Raw genomic sequence first — 19607 nt, 5'->3', positions numbered from 1 at the left:
CCTGTCAGTTACTGAACAGATCAGTGTTACTCCTGTCAGTTACTGAACAGATCAGTGTTACTCCTGTCAGTTACAGAACAGATCAGTGTTACTCCTGTCAGTCACTGAACAGACCAGTGTTATTCCTGTCATTTACTGAACAGATCAGTGTTACTCCTGTCAGTCACTGAACAGACCAGTGTTAATCCTGTCAGTTACTGAACAGACCAGTGTTATTCCTGTCATTTACTGAACAGATCAGTGTTACTCCTGTCAGTCACTGAACAGACCAGTGTTAATCCTGTCAGTTACTGAACAGACCAGTGTTCTTCCTGTCATTTACTGAACAGATCAATGCTACTCCAGTCAATAAACAGATCAGCGTGAGTTCTGTCAATTAGTTCACAGATCAGCGTCAGTACTGTCAATTAGTTCACAGATCAACGTTAGTTCTGTCATTTAGTTCACAGATCAACGTTAGTTCTGTCAATTAGTTCACAGATGAACGTGAGTTCTGTCAATTAGTTCACAGATCAACGTGAGTTCTGTCAGTTAGTTCACAGACCAACGTGAGTTCTGTCAATTATTTCACAGATCAACGTGAGTTCTGTTCATCAGTAAAATATCTGGGAATCCCCTATGACCCATGCATGTCAGGAGAATTGATAGGGAACAGTGTAGTAAAGAAAGCGAATGCCAGACTGAAGTTCCTGTATAGACAAGCACAGTGTCTACCTACTGAGGCTCGCAGGACCCTATGTCTAGCCCTTATACAATGCCATATGAATTACGCTTGCTCTTCATGGTACTCTGCCTTGACAAAAAAACTGAAAGATAGACTGCAAATCACCCAGAACAAAATCGTAAGATTCATCCTGGGGCTGGGACCAAGAGAACATGTAGGCCAGGATGAATTACAGCAGTTGGATATGCTGAATGTTGAAGACAGAGTAAAACAACTGAAGCTAAATCATGTTTATAAAATTGCTCACAAACAATGTCCAGAATATCTTGCTGTCAATTTTGTCAAGGTTGGGAACCAAAACAATCATAGTACTAGGGGGAGAGAGCACAACTTTGTAGTACCCACGGTCAGTGGCCAGGCTTCAAACACCTTTTATTGTACAGCAATAAAGGAATGGAACAGACTGCCCGCACATGTCAAAGCCAGTCATAGCATGAACCAGTTCAAGAAGTGTGCCAAAAGGTGTCTGATGAATGTAGCTACAGAAAGGGAGGGGAATGATTTTCTATTTTTTAGCTAACATACGTGTAAATTTTACCATATTCCTAGTAATGACCCTCGTATTGTAGATAGTGTTAATGACCCTCGTGTAGTAGATAGTCTTAATGACCCTCGTGTAGTAGATAGTCTTATTGACCCTCGTGTAGCAGATAGTCTTAATGACCCTCGTGTAGTAGATAGTCTTAATGACCCTGGTGTAGTAGATAGTCTTAATGACCCTGGTGTAGTAGATAGTCTTAATGACCCTCGTGTAGTAGATAGTGTTAATGACCCTCGTGTAGTAGATAGTCTTAATGACCCTCGTGTAGTAGATAGTCTTAATGACCCTCGTGTAGTAGATAGTCTTAATGACCCTCGTGTAGTAGATAGTCTTAATGACCCTCGTGTAGTAGATAGTCTTAATGACCCTGGTGTAGTAGATAGTCTTAATGACCCTCGTGTAGTAGATAGTCTTAATGACCCTCGTGTAGTAGATAGTCTTAATGACCCTCGGGTAGTAGATAGTCTTAATGACCCTCGTATTGTAGATAGTCTTAATGATCCTCGTGTAGTAGATAGTCTTAATGACCCTCGTGTAGTAGATAGTCTTTTTAGTATGATAATAAGATGTTATCTTCATTATAGAATAATAAGAAAATATTATAACCTTTATATTATAATAATAAGGTAAAAGGACCCCAATGGAAATAAGTCACTCTGTCTGACTTTTTTGGGTTATCCCAGGTTATCCCAGGTTATCCCAGGTTCTCTACACATATGCTGCTATGTATGATAATTCTATGTAACTGTATTTGTGTATACCTGAATAAACTTACTTACTTACTAATTAGTTCACAGATCAACGTGAGTTCTGTCAGTTAGTTCACAGATCAGCGTTACTTCTGTCAGTTAGTTCACAGATCAACGTGAGTTCTGTCAGTTATTTCACAGATCAGCATCAGTTCTGTCAGTTACTTCAGAGATCAGCGTCAGTTCTGTCAGTTAGTTCACAGATCAGCGTCAGTTCTGTCAGTTAGTTCACAGATCAGCGCCAGTTCTGTCAGTTAGTTCACAGATCAGCGTCAGTTCTGTCAGTTAGTTCACAGATCAGCGTCAGTTCTGTCAGTTAGCTCACAGACCAGCGTCAGTTCTGTCAGTTAGATCACAGATCAGCGTCAGTTCTGTCAGTTAGCTCACAGACCAGCGTCAGTTCTGTCAGTTAGCTCACAGATCAACGTGAATTCTGTCAGTTAGTTCACAGATCAACGTGAGTTCTGTCAATTAGATCACAGATCAACGTGAGTTCTGTCAATTAGTTCACAGATCAGCGTGAGTTCTGTCAATTAGTTCACAGATCAACGTGAGTTCTGTCAATTAGATCACAGATCAACGTGAGTTCTGTCAATTAGTTCACAGATCAACGTGAGTTCTGTCAATTAGTTCACAGATCAGCGTGAGTTCTGTCAATTAGTTCACAGATCAACGTGAGTTCTCTCAGTTAGTTCACAGATCAACGTGAGTTCTGTCAGTTAGTTCACAGATCAGCGTCAGTTCTGTCAATTAGTTCACAGATCAGCGTCAGTTCTGTCAATTAGTTCACAGATCAACGTCACTTCTGTCAATTAGTTCACAGATCAACGTTAGTTCTGTCAGTTAGTTCACAGATCAGCGTCAGTTCTGTCAATTAGTTCACAGATCAACGTCACTTCTGTCAATTAGTTCTCAGATCAACGTGAGTTCTGTCAGTTAGTTCACAGATCAGCGTCAGTTCTGTCAATTAGTTCACAGATCAGCATCAGTTCTGTCAATTAGTTCACAGATCAACGTGAGTTCTGTCAATTAGTTCAAAGATCAACGTGAGTTCTGTCAATTAGTTCACAGATCAACGTTAGTTCTGTCAATTAGTTCACAGATCAACGTGAGTTCTGTCAATTAGTTCACAGATCAACGTGAGTTCTGTCAATTAGTTCACAGATCAACGTGAGTTCTGTCAATTAGTTCACAGATCAACGTGAGTTCTGTCAATTAGTTCACAGATCAACGTTAGTTCTGTCAATTAGTTCACAAATCAACGTGAGTGTTACAAAAAACGCGATTCTAAAAGCTTAGAGATCTCCAGGTAATACTAGAAAGGACTGCCCTTCTAGCATCCAGCCTGTTACTGGGTTTTCGTAACAATTAGTCAGTATCCTTGTCCAATTATCCATTAGAATTCAGTATGGTTCAATAGTGCTTCAGGGTTACAACTGGTAGGCTACTAACTAGAGAAAATAAAATTTAATAAATTTATTAAGTATCGTCTAGAGGTATATCACCAAATTAAATTAATCAATTCAAGCAAATTAATAATGATCACTTCTCTCGTGTACAGTATTATTGTGCTGATAGCACATATCACATTTATAATTCTTAAGTACCATCTGGTACATTAACATTTAATAAGATATTACAAATATGTACAAGTAAGTTTGTGTGTATGTGTGTAAGTGCTCTAAGTAGTTCACTATGTCTCACGACTCGACTAGACTTAAACAGTGACTGACAAAGTCCACAAATAAACTAACTTCTTGACCAACTGGCAATCAGAACAGTCTGCTTTAACAATAAAAAGAATGCTAAGCTCAATAGCAATATAACAAGCGACTGCGACACAGAATCAGGAACAAGGAGATAATGTAATGACAGCTAGTAGGAACCATCAGCAGATCCTCCACGAAAGTCACAAAACTCCCATACTACTGAATCTCAGTTCAGCATGAGAAATTCCCCGACTGTGACAATACACAGATACCAGTACAAATTAGCTCAGAAGCTACAGCTTAGGACCCGAGTTGCTCAGAGTATCTATTCGACACACAACCTCAATACAACGTCGAAAATCACTAAGTCTATATAATGTTCTGTGAACAGTCTTCAGAACTAACAATAATAAGACAAGAGACGATCTTCCAACAAGGGCCTATAAGAGAGATTTAGGCACTTTGTCTGGAATACGTCCAACCACCAAGAGAGTCTAGACCAGACTGAATACTTCAGGCGAGGTGAGGATAACCCCCCCCCTCTCTATCACGTGATAGCTCCGTGGACAGCTGTTGCCCAGCAACAGAAGCCGGCAGAGTAACGAGCCACAAGCGATAATTACAGTAGTTAGACAATCAAGATTTGAACTATGAGCATATAATATATGTGTTACATCCTACCTAACAACAGGTAACTAAGTCAAATAATAATATAAAGCAATATATTTACGATTTAGCTATTATCGCAAATATAAACAATGTAAAATTATATGAAAAGATAATATAATATATACATATACATTGCAACCCATTCAGGGGTTGCAACACCCCCCCCCCCATCAACACGACAAACGGTCGTACTATTAGTTGCATTAATGTCTTTCACATTATTACTGATTACTCATATCAATACAAATTAATATAAACATTAATCAGAGTCACTCTTGTTCCAAGCACTTCTATAATTTAACAGTGTCTGTTTCACTTTAAGTTATGCCCCTAGTACTAGGGCAGTACACAGTATCGTATCTCTGCATTCTCGTGGTTATGTACATCAGTGTAGAGACAGGATAGCGTAGACAAGCATGGCACGTTGAGGCTCGATCATAGTAGAGGAGACTGCATTCCACTCTTAAGTAGTGGTTGTGGAATGCTATGCAGTATGGACATCTGAGTGTGAAACAGCTTAAGGTGTATAGTGAGGGGGGGTCTGCGGCAGGACAGTGTTCCGCCACACGCAGTACATCACCCGCACCACACTACCCACTCAACACTCAGCTTCTATCTCCTCCTCACACACATCACTACTGTGAATATATAAATATAATAATTAGACATGACATGAGTATACATAGTTAATATGGGCTGGAGGGATTACATTACTTCACTGAATTTGACACAGCAAGTAACAAAAGGTATTTGGGCATAAAAATCACGTTAATTTTAAATGGGGAAGTGCCCAAATACACGTCAAAATGTTCAAAGGACACCACAAGAGCTAGAGCCTCTTTCTCAATAGTGGCATAATTTTTCTGGTGTCGTTTAAGCTTAGATGAATAGTAACATATAGGATGGAGAATATCAGTGGATGTTGACTGTTGGAGCAGCACAACACCCACTGCATAACAACTCGCCTCTGTAATGTAAAAGAAGGGAAGATTGAAATTAGGACTCAACACTGGAGGAGAGGAAAGCAGATGCTTCAACCTTTTGAACAAATCTCAACAATCACTAGTCCAGATGAACTGAACTTTGCTACTAGTGAACATAGTGAGAGGTGTAGGTGGAGGTGTGTGTGCTGGCTTGCCTGTCACTTGACACACGTGGCAACGTCGCACATGATCAGCTACTGTTTCCTTCATCTTTGGCCAAGTAAAATGTTTTGCCAGTTTACCGAGTGTCTTCTTGACACCCAAATGTCCTCCAATGGGACTATTGTGAGAAAAATCAATGGCTTGTTCACGAAATGTAACTGGTAACACTACGAGATGCTTGATTGTGGTGGAAACACTATCAGCTGACAACTTACATGTATTTTTCTCCTTCAGTACACCGTTACTATAATAGAAACAATTATCGAGATCTTTTGCTTCACTCTCAGTAACTGCTATATCTCTCAGTCTTTCCAGTGACTGATCAACAAACTGATCCTTGATTAAATCATCATGAGTTAGAAATTTAACGTCAGTTGTGTCCTGACTAGGTTGATGACACGGGGGAGTTGGTGTTAATGACCCTGGGCGCAGAGCGTCACTAAACAACATATTCAAGCCCAAATCATTGTCATCCACTAACTCAACAGGAGACAAGGATGGTTGTTGAATCTTTGACATAGCTCTAGTAATTGTGCTGAGAGGAAATAAAATAGGCTTCTCTCTACAAGCTTCAATGGCATAATTATCATCAGTGTTATTATCAATCACAAGTGGTTCCTTACATATACCAGCATGAAGGATATCGTTCCCTATCAACAAGTCTACTGACCTGATGGGAAATACACCACTGGATATACCCACTGAAATAAAACCAGTGTAATAGCTTGTTTCAATGTAAACTTTGTGCAAAGGTACTTTTATAACAGCCCCACCATAGGCTTCTAACAATACATCTATCTTGCAATAGGTATCGTCAGTTATGGTCAGTACATCTTTTCTTAATAAGGTGAGATAACTACCAGTGTCTCTGAAAGTAATTATCTCAGTTAGACGTGATTCATCAAATCCTACTTTACCTCTCGAAAAGTAAGGACTCATCGCTGAACAAATCTTTTCATCAGATACACTTTCTGACGCTAGTCATCTGTCTTGAGTAATATTATCTAAAACAGTAGGATCAGAGGTATTACTAGGATTTTGGTGCCTTTGTTGCTCGGAAGAGGATACGACTTGAGTGGGGGCACCAGCCGCACGACTGCTTCTCGTATCTCTTTCTAACTTATAGCAATACTCTCTAGCATGTCCTTTTCTGTTACAATAGGTACATTTAACTTTCTTCTTCTCGATATCAGATTTCTGTCTAACCACAGAGACAGATTCAGGATTGTGAGTTTTCCTGGTAAAGGTACGAGAAGTTACAGTAGCAGATACATCAGGCCGGCAATGAGCAGCTGATTTAGGTTGCCAACTTCTAGGACAATTTTTAGTTACCTTGTTTCTCTGTGTTTTAGTACGTACAAGTTTGTGAGAAATCTCGTAATTGTCTGCTAATGCTGCAGTCTCCAGAACATCCGAGGTAGTATGATCGACCAGATATTCTTGTAAGTCAGCAGACATACAGTTGTTAAACTCTTCGTGTAGTAACAACTGAACAAGACTGTCGTAGTTGTTACACTTGGCAGACCTACACCACCTCTCAAATGCAATTTTTTTCTCATGAGCAAACTCTACACAAGTTTGATCTTGTCGTCGTTGTAACGTATGAAATGCGCTTTGATAACTTATGGGTAACAAGTTATATGTCTAGAATAGTTAGCTTAACAGCATCATAACTAATGTACTTGGCAAATGGTAAAGCAGCAGTACAAGTCTGAGCTCTTCCTGTCAAAGCTGTGTGCAACAAGGTAGCCCAGTGCTTATGTGGCCAGTTCATAGCACGTGCCTGGTTCTCAAACACATCAAAATAGGTGTCTAAGTCACTCTCAAAAAACTTAGGCACCACATTAAATGTGTCCTGTGATCTATCAGTCTGTTGTCTTCCCAGACGAACATTTTCTCTTTGGAAATCTTCTTCGTTCAATTTCCTCTGTGCCTCTATTTGTGCAGTCTGCAACATAATGAGGCGTTCTAACCTCTCGAACTGTTCCTGAGAGATAGGACCAGTAGGTAATGCAGGATTAGGGAAATTAACATGTCTTTCTGGACTGTCCTTAGGTCGGGCACCTCATTCAGGCATCTCTAGAGAGTCTAGATCTGGTCTAGGATAAGTAGATACAGGTGTAGCATACAAGGTACTAGTATGAGGCTGCGTCAAGCTAACAGTAAGGAGGGAAGGCATGAGCAAGAACTGAGCTACACTAGGCTCAGATGCTAGGCTCACTTCTGACTTAGTTGCTCTTTCTTCTTCATCAAATAGTCATACTTCCTAATTGTGACACTAGGCTTTCTGAATCTGAATCATAATCAGACATCTCTACATGAGCAGGAAACAATATATCTTTAATTAACGCTCTGACAGTTTCTGCGGAGTAATTCCTGTTATACGTCACACCGAGATATTTGGCTACTCGCCAACACGTCTGAAGTTTTAATGTACTTAACTCAGACAAAGTCAGAGTAGCTATTAACTGTTTCACTTTGGTATACATCACGAAAATAAATGTACTACGAGAGAGTGATTATGGGAAACTATAATCCTAAAAGGAATTTTAGTGTTGGTGGTCTTAGAGCTAGAGCTCATAAACGGTATTTCCATCTCCTTGGATCAAGAGACTCAGTCAAGTACATACATCCACCTAGTATGTTGTACAGGACAAAACTCAAAGTCTTCAGATTAGGAAAGTACTCAAAGTGTTTGATCATAGAGTTACTAGTATGTCAAACTGGACAATTTCTCCAACACCTTGGATCAAGAGCATCCCGGACAGGCCCCCATTTGTTACAAAAAACGAGATTTTAAAAGCTTAGAAATCTCCAGTGAATACTAGCAAGGACTTCCCTTCTAGCATCCAGCCTGTTACTGGGTTTTCGTAACAATTAGTCAGTATCCTTGTCCAATTATCCATTAGAATTCAGTATGATTCAATAGTGCTTCAGGATTACAACTGGTAGGCTACTAACTAGAGAAATTAAAATTTAATAAATTTATTAATATAATTTTCTAGGTGTATATCAAATTAAATTAAATTAATCACAATAATCAAAATAATATTAATCACTTCTCTTGTGTACAGTATTATTGTGCTGATAGCATATATCACATTTATAATTCTTAAGTACCATCTGGTACATTAACATTTAATAAGATATTACAAATATGTGCAAGCAAGTTTGTGTGTATGTGTGTAAGTGCTCTAAGTAGTTCACTATGTCTCACGACTCGACTAGACTTAAACAAATGACTGACAAAGTCCTCTCATAAACTAACTTCTTGACCAACTGGCAATCAGAACAGTCTGCTTGAACAATAAAAAGAATGCTAAGTCCAATAGCAATATAACAAGCAAATGCGACACAATCAGGAACAAGGAGATAATATAAAGACAGCTAGTAGGGACCATCAGCAGATCCTCCACAAAAGTCACAAACTCCCATACTACTGAATCTAAGTTCAGCATAAGAAAATACCCGACTGTGACAATGCACAGATACTAGTACAAATTAGGTCAGAAGCTACAGCTCAGGACCTGAGTTGCTCAGAGTGTCTAAGCGACACACAACCTCAGTACAACGTCGAAAATCACTAAGTCTATACAATGTTCTGTGAACAGAGGCTCCAGAACTAACAAGAATAATAATGAGACAGAGACAATCTTCCAACAAGAGCCAATAATGGAGAATTAGGCACTTGTCTGGAATACGTCCAACCACCAAGAGAGTCTAGACCAGACTGAATACTTCAGGCGAGGTGAGGACACCCCCCCCTCGATCACGTGATAGCTCTGTGGACAGCTGCAGCTCAGCAACAGAAGCCGGCAGGGAAAAGAGCCACAAGCGATAATTACAGTAGTTAGACAATCAAGACTTGAACTGAGCACATTTTATGTTACATCCTACCTAACAATAGGTAACTAAGTCAATATATTTACGATTTAGCTATTATCGCAAATATAAGAAATTTAAAATTATATGAAAATGTAATATACATGTAATATATACACATTGTAACCCATTCAGGGGTTGCAACACTACTATATAGAAAGCCTCTTGTTAAATTAGACACATGTGCAACTCTTGGGTATACCCAAGAGTTGCACATGTGTCTAATTTAACAACATGTCGGTTCTTTGAACCATTCTTCTACAAGAAAGCCTCTTGTTATGCTGAGCATTTCTGGCAAATTAGGTCAGTTTTGTCCCAGGATGCGACCCACACCAGTCCACTAACACCCAGGTACCCATTTTAAACTGATGGGTGAACTGGGACAGGGACAGCAGGTATCTTATGGAAACACGTCCCTAATGTTTTCCAGCCTTACCGGAGGAGATTCGAACCCCGGACTCACCTCGGTGTATACACCTGGAGGTGTGTCTGTCGGTGTATACACCGGGAGGTACTCACCTAATTGTGGTTGCAGGGATCGAGACTCAGCTCCTGGCCCCGCCTCTTCACTGATCGCTACTAGGTCCTTTCTCTCTCTCTGCTTCCTGGGCTGTCATACCTCGTCTTAGAGCTATGTATGGTTCCTGCCCCCACTACATCACTTGCTAAGCTATTCCACTTCCTGACGACTCTGTGACTGAAGAAATACCTCCTAACATCGCTGTGACTCGTCTGAGTCTTCAGCTTCCAACTATGACCCCTTGTTTCTGTGTCCCCTCTCTGGAGCACTTTGTCTCTATGTCTCGGTGTATACACCGGGAGGTGTGTATCTCACAGTGTATACGCTAAGAACTTACTTTAACCTCTGTTTCACGGATTACTGTGTTCTTGCTTGCTTATTTGCTTGCCTGTAGCCTTAATAAAACTTGCTTGATATTAAACCCAATCAAAGCAACCATAGCAACCCGATATAGAAGTCTGTACTCACGTCTTTGAGGCCCAGGTTTTTGACCTGACAGGGAAGGCGGGCCCGGTGACCAAACACAGCGGTGACGTTCGTGGGTATGTTGCCGAAAATGGCTGAGCTGTGACTGTTGGCCCGACCCCAGGTGATGCTGTGCTGCTGGCCGCCCCTGTCGTAGCGCCCTGTGGAAGGGTGACACTAGAGTCACACACATGACAGAGTGATGTACCACTAGTACAACAATAGTAACAGCGCACTTGAAAGGGGAAATTTTAGTAGATGTTACAGGGAAGGGAATTATAGTGAGTGAAAAACTGTAAGCCTGATCACAAAGCCTACTCGCCCTAACCTAGGTAAACCTAGCAAAGCTAGTTGACTAAATCATTACCACTAGGATAAGTAACTATGTTTCCCAGGGGAACGAATCAACAGGTAAGTGGTATGGAACCCCCATTGAGGTGATACCGGGGGTTATTGCTTCTTCTTACATGAGGGAGTACTTTAAATTTCTGAGATCTTATTAAACTCCTTATTAAACTCCTCATTATTATCAGAAGCCTACGGAGGAGCTGTATTTTATCTTACCCTGCATAGGATTTTCATTACAAGTCAGTGTTACACTGGGAATTTAACTGTAGGTGTAACTTGGAGATTCCCCATGAAAGATGCTGTCACTAGCCCATTGTAGCCACAGAAGCCTCGTCTCCGATCTTAGTCATAACTCAGGTATTGTCCAAAGGAATGTCTAAAATGACTGCAGATCTTTCCATGGAGGACTCCGATCTAGGGCTAGACAATTTATTTTACCGAGAAATCTGGCCATGGCTTTGTAAATTTAGCAAAAAGTCTCTGATCAAGTCTTCTTATTCTATGGACGCAGGATTGCCGAAGGTTTTCGTTTTCAAGCCCAAGGAACTCTCCTTTCGAAAAAAGCAACAAAGCGACTTTTCTTCAGCATTCACTCTCATAGCTAAATTGGGCGAATCCAGCTCAAATCATCCACTTAAATGTGTACTTAAAATAACTTATTAGTTTGTCCAATTACTGGTAAGGAGGGGGAATTTTAAAACCAGACTTATAGTACCAAATAGAGTCAGAACTAAGGTCCGGAAAATAGCTCACAATTCGTTCTTAAGAAGACATTTGGGTGTCAATAAAACTCTTTATAGGATCTTAAACCACTTGTATTGGCTAAGTATAAGAACTAAGTTGCAGAATTGCATTCGTTCCTGTTGTGAGTGACAGCAAGTGGGTCAGCCCGGACGCTACATTAAACAAGCATCACGTCATCCCATTCCCACTGATGGAGAGCCATTTACAGGCAAAATTATCGACCCTTACTGAAGGCCAAGTAAGACAACCAATATCTGTTTACCATTCTTGATAAAACCACTAGATATCCTGAGGTAGTACTTATGCATAGTATCAACAGTATAGCCATTCTTTAAGCCCTCATTAATTTATTTCCCTCTTCGGCAATCCACATTCTGTCCAGAGTGACCAGGGCACTAATTTCACAAGAAAAGCATTCAGAGAAGCTTTAACTAGGCTAGGAGTTAATAAAAAATTGTCCACAGCCTATTATCCTCAGTCCCATGGCGCCTTAAAAGTTATGATGCTTACGTATTGCATGCATTTTCCTACAAACCGGGATGAATTGCTTCCTCTGTTGCTGTTTGTAATACGCGAAACTGTGCAAGAATCAGCTGGGTACAGTCCTTTTGAGCAGATTTTTGGGCATAAGGTGAGAGGTCTACCATACATGCTCTAGGAAAGATGGATAGAAGATGCCTGAAAGACATAATACGATCCTTCATCAAAGTTGCACGTAGCCCGTCAACTGGCTAAGGCCAACTTAAAATCCGCCTCAAAACAACATGAAACAGAGGCATGACAAAACTTCTAAATTTCATTCCTTTAACCCAGGAGAGAAGGTGTTGATCTAGGAACTGTGGCTTGTCACACCTTTAAAGCAAGGTTAATATGATCGATGCAGGTAATCAAAAAGAACTACGTGGCAGCACCTCTTAATAAAGCCAACGTGGGTAAAATCTACCACATTAATCAGATTAAACTATTTTTTTAATCATCTAAGGTTCCAGTAATAATTTTGTCCTTTGTCCATGAACCTGTGGACGACCCTGATTCCCTGTACACAAATCCGGAGAATCAAATAAGGCTCCCTAGCCCAGTCATCATCCAGGATCCTCACCCAATAGTGTTGGGACTTGCAGAAGACCAAGTAGTAACAGTAACTACCCTTCTATAAACCTATCCTGACATGTTTTCGGATGTTTCGAAAAAGTGCAGCCTGTGTTATCACGATGTAGATGTAGGAACTGCTAAACCTGGGTTATCACGATGTAGACGTAGGAACTGCTAAACCTGGGTTATCACGATGTAGATGTAGGAACTGCTAAACCTGTGTTATCACGATGTAGACGTAGGAACTGCTAAACCTGGGTTATCACGATGTAGATGTAGGAACTGCTAAACCTGGGTTATCACGATGTAGACGTAGGAACTGCTAAACCTGGGTTATCACGATGTAGATGTAGGAACTGCTAAACCTGGGTTTTCACGATGTAGATGTAGGAACTGCTAAACCTGGGTTATCACGATGTAGACGTAGGAACCGCTCACCCCGGTTATACCTTAAGGAAATGAAGAGGATAAAGGTATCTTGAACAGACTCCGCCCATATGGAATTGTGACTTCAAATAAGGCTGTGTGTTGGTTATATTTAGTATGTGGAGAGGTAACTGCAAGTGCCTTGTATTGTGACGCAGGTATTGTCTTGTGAGAGACCGATGAAGTGAGAGGGAGGGATCAAATACACTGATTGGGCTTGATTATGTTTGTTAATGAGAGTTGTGATTTTACATTGAGGAGTTGTAGAGTGGTAGTTGTGAATGCCTGTGTTGCAGAGTGGCGGTTATATGTTGTTGGCTGGTGGTTGTGAGTGTTTGTGTTGTAGAGTGGTGGTTGTGAGTGTGTTGTAGAGTGGTGGTTGTGAATGCTTGTGTTGTAGAGTGGCGGTTGTGAGTGTGTTGCAGAGTGGCGGTTGTGAATGTTTGTGTTGTAGAGTGGCGGTTGTGAGTGTGTTGTAGAGTGGCGGTTGTGAGTGCTTGTGTTGTAGAGTGGCGGTTGTGAGTGCTTGTGTTGTAGAGTGGCGGTTGTGAGTGTGTTGCAGAGTGGCGGTTGTGAATGTTTGTGTTGTAGAGTGGCGGTTGTGAGTGTGTTGTAGAGTGGAGGTTGTGAGTGCTTGTGTTGTAGAGTGGCGGTTGTGAGTGTGTTGTAGAGTGGCGGTTGTGAGTGCTTGTGTTGTAGAGTGGCGGTTGTGAGTGCTTGTGTTGTAGAGTGGCGGTTGTGAGTGTGTTGTAGAGTGGCGGTTGTGAGTGCTTGTGTTGTAGAGTGGCGGTTGCAAGTGTGTTGTATAGTGGTGGTTGTGAATGTTTGTGTTGTAGAGTGGTGGTTGTGAATGTTTGTGTTGTAGAGTGGTGGTTGTGAGTGTTTGAGTTGTAGAGTGGTGGTTGTGAGTGTTTGTGGTGTAGAGTGGTGGCTGTGAGTGCTTGTGTTGTAGAGTGGTGGCTGTGAGTGCTTGTGTTGTAGAGTGGTGATTGTGAGTGCTTGTGTTGTAGAGTGGTGGTTGTGAGTGCTTGTGTTGTAGTGGTGGTTGTGAGTGCTTGTGTTGTAGAGTGGTGGTTGCGAGTGTTTGTGCTGTAGAGTGGTGGTTGTGAGTGCTTGTGTTGTAGAGTGGTGGTTGTGAGTGCTTGTGTTGTTGAGTGGTGGTTGTGAGTGCTTGTGTTGTAGAGTGGTGATTGTGAGTGCTTGTGTTGTAGAGTGGTGGTTGTGAGTGCTTGTGTTGTAGAGTGGTGGTTGTGAGTGCTTGTGTTGTAGAGTGGTGGTTGTGAGTGCTTGTGTTGTAGAGTGGTGGTTGTGAGTGCTTGTGTTGTAGAGTGGTGGTTGTGAGTGCTTGTGTTGTAGAGTGGTGATTGTGAGTGCTTGTGTTGTAGAGTGGTGGTTGTGAGTGCTTGTGTTGTAGAGTGGTGGTTGTGAGTGCTTGTGTTGTAGAGTGGTGATTGTGAGTGCTTGTGTTGTAGAGTGGTGGTTGTGAGTGCTTGTGTTGTAGAGTGGTGGTTGTGAGTGCTTGTGTTGTAGAGTGGTGGTTGTGAGTGCTTGTGTTGTAGAGTGGTGGTTGTGAGTGCTTGTGTTGTAGGGTGGTGGTTGTGAGTGCTTGTGTTGTAGAGTGGTGGTTGTGAGTGCTTGTGTTGTAGAGTGGTGGTTGTGAGTGCTTGTGTTGTAGAGTGGTGGTTGTGAGTGCTTGTGTTGTAGAGTGGTGGTTGTGAGTGCTTGTGTTGTAGAGTGGTGGTTGTGAGTGCTTGTGTTGTAGAGTGGTGGTTGTGAGTGCTTGTGTTGTAGAGTGGTGGTTGTGAGTGCTTGTGTTGTAGAGTGGTGGTTGTGAGTGCTTGTGTTGTAGAGTGGTGGTTGTGAGTGCTTGTGTTGTAGAGTGGTGGTTGTGAGTGCTTGTGTTGTAGAGTGGTGGTTGTGAGTGCTTGTGTTGTAGAGTGGTGATTGTGAGTGCTTGTGTTGTAGAGTGGTGGTTGTGAGTGCTTGTGTTGTAGAGTGGTGGTTGTGAGTGCTTGTGTTGTAGAGTGGTGGTTGTGAGTGCTTGTGTTGTAGAGTGGTGGTTGTGAGTGTTTGTGTTGTAGAGTGGTGGTTGTGAGAGCTTGTGTTGTAGAGTGGTGGTTGTGAGTGCTTGTGTTGTAGAGTGGTGGTTGTGAGTGCTTGTGTTGTAGAGTGGTGGTTGTGAGTGCTTGTGTTGTAGAGTGGTGGTTGTGAGTGCTTGTGTTGTAGAGTGGTGGTTGTGAGTGCTTTTGTTGTAGAGTGGTGGTTGTGAGTGCTTGTGTTGTAGAGTGGTGGTTGTGAGTGCTTGTGTTGTAGAGTGGTGGTTGTGAGTGCTTGTGTTGTAGAGTGGTGGTTGTGAGTGCTTGTGTTGTAGAGTGGTGATTGTGAGTGCTTGTGTTGTAGAGTGGTGGTTGTGAGTGCTTGTGTTGTAGAGTGGTGGTTGTGAGTGCTTGTGTTGTAGAGTGGTGGTTGTGAGTGCTTGTGTTGTAGAGTGGTGGTTGTGAGTGCTTGTGTTGTAGAGTGGTGGTTGTGAGTGCTTGTGTTGTAGAGTGGTGATTGTGAGTGCTTGTGTTGTAGAGTGGTGGTTGTGAGTGCTTGTGTTGTAGTGGTGGTTGTGAGTGCTTGTGTTGTAGAGTGGTGGTTGTGAGTGCTTGTGTTGTAGAGTGGTGGTTGTGAGTGCTTGTGTTGTAGAGTGGTGGTTGTGAGTGCTTGTGTTGTAGAGTGGTGGTTGTGAGTGCTTGTGTTGTAGAGTGGTGGTTGTGAGTGCTTGTGTTGTAGAGTGGTGGTTGTGAGTGCTTGTGTTGTAGAGTGGTGGTTGTGAGTGCTTGTGTTGTAGAGTGGTGGTTGTGAGTGCTTGTGTTGTAGAGTGGTGGTTGTGAGTGCTTGTGTTGTAGAGTGGTGGCTGTGAGTGCTTGTGTTGTAGAGTGGTGGCTGTGAGTGCTTGTGTTGTACAGTGGTGGTTGTGAGTGCTTGTGTTGTAGAGTGGTGGTTGTGAGTGCTTGTGTTGTAGAGTGGTGGTTGTGAGTGCTTGTGTTGTTGAGTGGTGGTTGTGAGTGCTTGTGTTGTAGAGTGGTGATTGTGAGTGCTTGTGTTGTAGAGTGGTGGTTGTGAGTGCTTGTGTTGTAGAGTGGTGGTTGTGAGTGCTTGTGTTGTAGAGTGGTGGTTGTGAGTGCTTGTGTTGTAGAGTGGTGATTGTGAGTGCTTGTTTTGTAGAGTGGTGGTTGTGAGTGCTTGTGTTGTAGTGGTGGTTGTGAGTGCTTGTGTTGTAGAGTGGTGGTTGTGAGTGCTTGTGTTGTAGAGTGGTGGTTGTGAGTGCTTGTGTTGTAGAGTGGTGGTTGTGAGTGCTTGTGTTGTAGAGTGGTGGTTGTGAGTGCTTGTGTTGTAGAGTGGTGGTTGTGAGTGCTTGTGTTGTAGAGTGGTGGTTGTGAGTGCTTGTGTTGTAGAGTGGTGGTTGTGAGTGCTTGTGTTGTAGAGTGGTGGTTGTGAGTGCTTGTGTTGTAGAGTGGTGGCTGTGAGTGCTTGTGTTGTAGAGTGGTGGCTGTGAGTGCTTGTGTTGTACAGTGGTGGTTGTGAGTGCTTGTGTTGTAGAGTGGTGGTTGTGAGTGCTTGTGTTGTAGAGTGGTGGTTGTGAGTGCTTGTGTTGTAGAGTGGTGGTTGTGAGTGCTTGTGTTGTAGAGTGGTGATTGTGAGTGCTTGTGTTGTAGAGTGGTGGTTGTGAGTGCTTGTGTTGTAGAGTGGTGGTTGTGAGTGCTTGTGTTGTAGAGTGGTGGTTGTGAGTGCTTGTGTTGTAGAGTGGTGGTTGTGAGTGCTTGTGTTGTAGAGTGGTGGTTGTGAGTGCTTGTGTTGTAGAGTGGTGGTTGTGAGTGCTTGTGTTGTAGAGTGGTGGTTGTGAGTGCTTGTGTTGTAGAGTGGTGGTTGTGAGTGCTTGTGTTGTAGAGTGGTGGTTGTGAGTGCTTGTGTTGTAGAGTGGTGGTTGTGAGTGCTTGTGTTGTAGAGTGGTGGTTGTGAGTGCTTGTGTTGTAGAGTGGTGGTTGTGAGTGCTTGTGTTGTAGAGTGGTGGTTGTGAGTGCTTGTGTTGTAGAGTGGTGGTTGTGAGTGCTTGTGTTGTAGAGTGGTGGTTGTGAGTGCTTGTGTTGTAGAGTGGTGATTGTGAGTGCTTGTGTTGTAGAGTGGTGGTTGTGAGTGCTTGTGTTGTAGTGGTGGTTGTGAGTGCTTGTGTTGTAGAGTGGTGGTTGTGAGTGCTTGTGTTGTAGAGTGGTGGTTGTGAGTGCTTGTGTTGTAGAGTGGTGGTTGTGAGTGCTTGTGTTGTAGAGTGGTGGTTGTGAGTGCTTGTGTTGTAGAGTGGTGGTTATGAGTGCTTGTGTTGTAGAGTGGTGGTTGTGAGTGCTTGTGTTGTAGAGTGGTGGTTGTGAGTGCTTATGTTGTAGAGTGGTGGTTGTGAGTGCTTGTGTTGTAGAGTGGTGGCTGTGAGTGCTTGTGTTGTAGAGTGGTGGCTGTGAGTGCTTGTGTTGTAGAGTGGTGGTTGTGAGTGCTTGTGTTGTAGAGTGGTGGTTGTGAGTACTTGTGTTGTAGAGTGGTGGTTGTGAGTGCTTGTGTTGTAGAGTGGTGGTTGTGAGTGCTTGTGTTGTAGAGTGGTGGTTGTGAGTGCTTGTGTTGTAGAGTGGTGGTTGTGAGTGCTTGTGTTGTAGAGTGGTGGTTGTGAGTGCTTGTGTTGTAGAGTGGTGGTTGTGAGTGCTTGTGTTGTAGAGTGGTGGTTGTGAGTGCTTGTGTTGTAGAGTGGTGGTTGTGAGTGCTTGTGTTGTATAGTGGTGGTTGTGAGTGCTTGTGTTGTAGAGTGGTGGTTGTGAGTGCTTGTGTTGTAGAGTGGTGATTGTGAGTGCTTGTGTTGTAGAGTGGTGGTTGTGAGTGCTTGTGTTGTAGAGTGGTGGTTGTGAGTGCTTGTGTTGTAGAGTGGTGGTTGTGAGTGCTTGTGTTGTAGTGGTGGTTGTGAGTGCTTGTGTTGTAGAGTGGTGGTTGTGAGTGCTTGTGTTGTAGAGTGGTGGTTGTGAGTGCTTGTGTTGTAGAGTGGTGGTTGTGAGTGCTTGTGTTGTAGTGGTGGTTGTGAGTGCTTGTGTTGTAGAGTGGTGGTTGTGAGTGCTTGTGTTGTAGAGTGGTGGCTGTGAGTGCTTGTGTTGTAGAGTGGTGGTTGTGAGTGCTTGTGTTGTAGAGTGGTTATTGTGAGTGCTTGTGTTGTAGAGTGGTGGTTGTGAGTGCTTGTGTTGTAGAGTGGTGGTTGTGAGTGCTTGTGTTGTAGAGTGGTGGTTGTGAGTGCTTGTGTTGTAGTGGTGGTTGTGAGTGCTTGTGTTGTAGAGTGGTGGTTGTGAGTGCTTGTGTTGTAGAGTGGTGGTTGTGAGTGCTTGTGTTGTAGAGTGGTGATTGTGAGTGCTTGTGTTGTAGAGTGGTGGTTGTGAGTGCTTGTGTTGTAGAGTGGTGGTTGTGAGTGCTTGTGTTGTAGAGTGGTGGTTGTGAGTGCTTGTGTTGTAGAGTGGTGATTGTGAGTGCTTGTGTTGTAGAGTGGTGGTTGTGAGTGCTTGTGTTGTAGAGTGGTGGTTGTGAGTGCTTGTGTTGTAGAGTGGTGGTTGTGAGTGCTTGTGTTGTAGAGTGGTGGTTGTGAGTGCTTGTGTTGTAGAGTGGTGGTTGTGAGTGCTTGTGTTGTAGAGTGGTGGTTGTGAGTGCTTGTGTTGTAGAGTGGTGGTTGTGAGTGCTTGTGTTGTAGAGTGGTGGTTGTGAGTGCTTGTGTTGTAGAGTGGTGGTTGTGAGTGCTTGTGTTGTAGAGTGGTGGTTGTGAGTGCTTGTGTTGTAGAGTGGTGGTTGTGAGTGCTTGTGTTGTAGAGTGGTGGTTGTGAGTGCTTGTGTTGTAGAGTGGTGGTTGTGAGTGCTTGTGTTGTAGAGTGGTGGTTGTGAGTGCTTGTGTTGTAGAGTGGTGGTTGTGAGTGCTTGTGTTGTAGAGTGGTGGTTGTGAGTGCTTGTGTTGTAGAGTGGTGGTTGTGAGTGCTTGTGTTGTAGAGTGGTGGTTGTGAGTGCTTGTGTTGTAGAGTGGTGGTTGTGAGTGCTTGTGTTGTAGAGTGGTGGTTGTGAGTGCTTGTGTTGTAGAGTGGTGGTTGTGAGTGCTTGTGTTGTAGAGTGGTGGTTGTGAGTGCTTGTGTTGTAGAGTGGTGGTTGTGAGTGCTTGTGTTGTAGAGTGGTGGTTGTGAGTGCTTGTGTTGTAGAGTGGTGGTTGTGAGTGCTTGTGTTGTAGAGTGGTGGTTGTGAGTGCTTGTGTTGTAGAGTGGTGGTTGTGAGTGCTTGTGTTGTAGTGGTGGTTGTGAGTGCTTGTGTTGTAGAGTGGTGGTTGTGAGTGCTTGTGTTGTAGAGTGGTGGTTGTGAGTGCTTGTGTTGTAGAGTGGTGGTTGTGAGTGCTTGTGTTGTAGAGTGGTGGTTGTGAGTGCTTGTGTTGTAGAGTGGTGGTTGTGATTGCTTGTGTTGTAGAGTGGTGGTTGTGAGTGCTTGTGTTGTAGTGGTGGTTGTGAGTGCTTGTGTTGTAGAGTGGTGGTTGTGAGTGCTTGTGTTGTAGTGGT

General features: G+C 42.9%; 1 protein-coding gene across 2 annotated transcripts in view; it reads right to left on the bottom strand.

Annotated features, from left to right (window-relative positions):
• Positions 1 to 19607, bottom strand: part of LOC128693193 (irregular chiasm C-roughest protein-like) — a 248479-nt gene that overhangs the window by 190210 nt on the left and 38662 nt on the right. For both annotated transcript variants that reach the window (XM_053782672.2, XM_053782673.2), the window contains exon 2: positions 10408 to 10565. In XM_053782672.2, coding sequence (XP_053638647.2) covers positions 10408 to 10565 — 158 coding nt within the window. The remainder of the gene's footprint in view (positions 1 to 10407; positions 10566 to 19607) is intronic.

The sequence above is a fragment of the Cherax quadricarinatus genome, chromosome 28, assembly GCF_038502225.1.
Source record: "Cherax quadricarinatus isolate ZL_2023a chromosome 28, ASM3850222v1, whole genome shotgun sequence".
Taxonomy (NCBI): Eukaryota; Metazoa; Arthropoda; class Malacostraca; order Decapoda; family Parastacidae; genus Cherax; species Cherax quadricarinatus.
The sequence above is the reverse complement of the archived record's forward strand: the minus strand, read 5'-3'. Positions and strand labels throughout refer to the sequence as shown.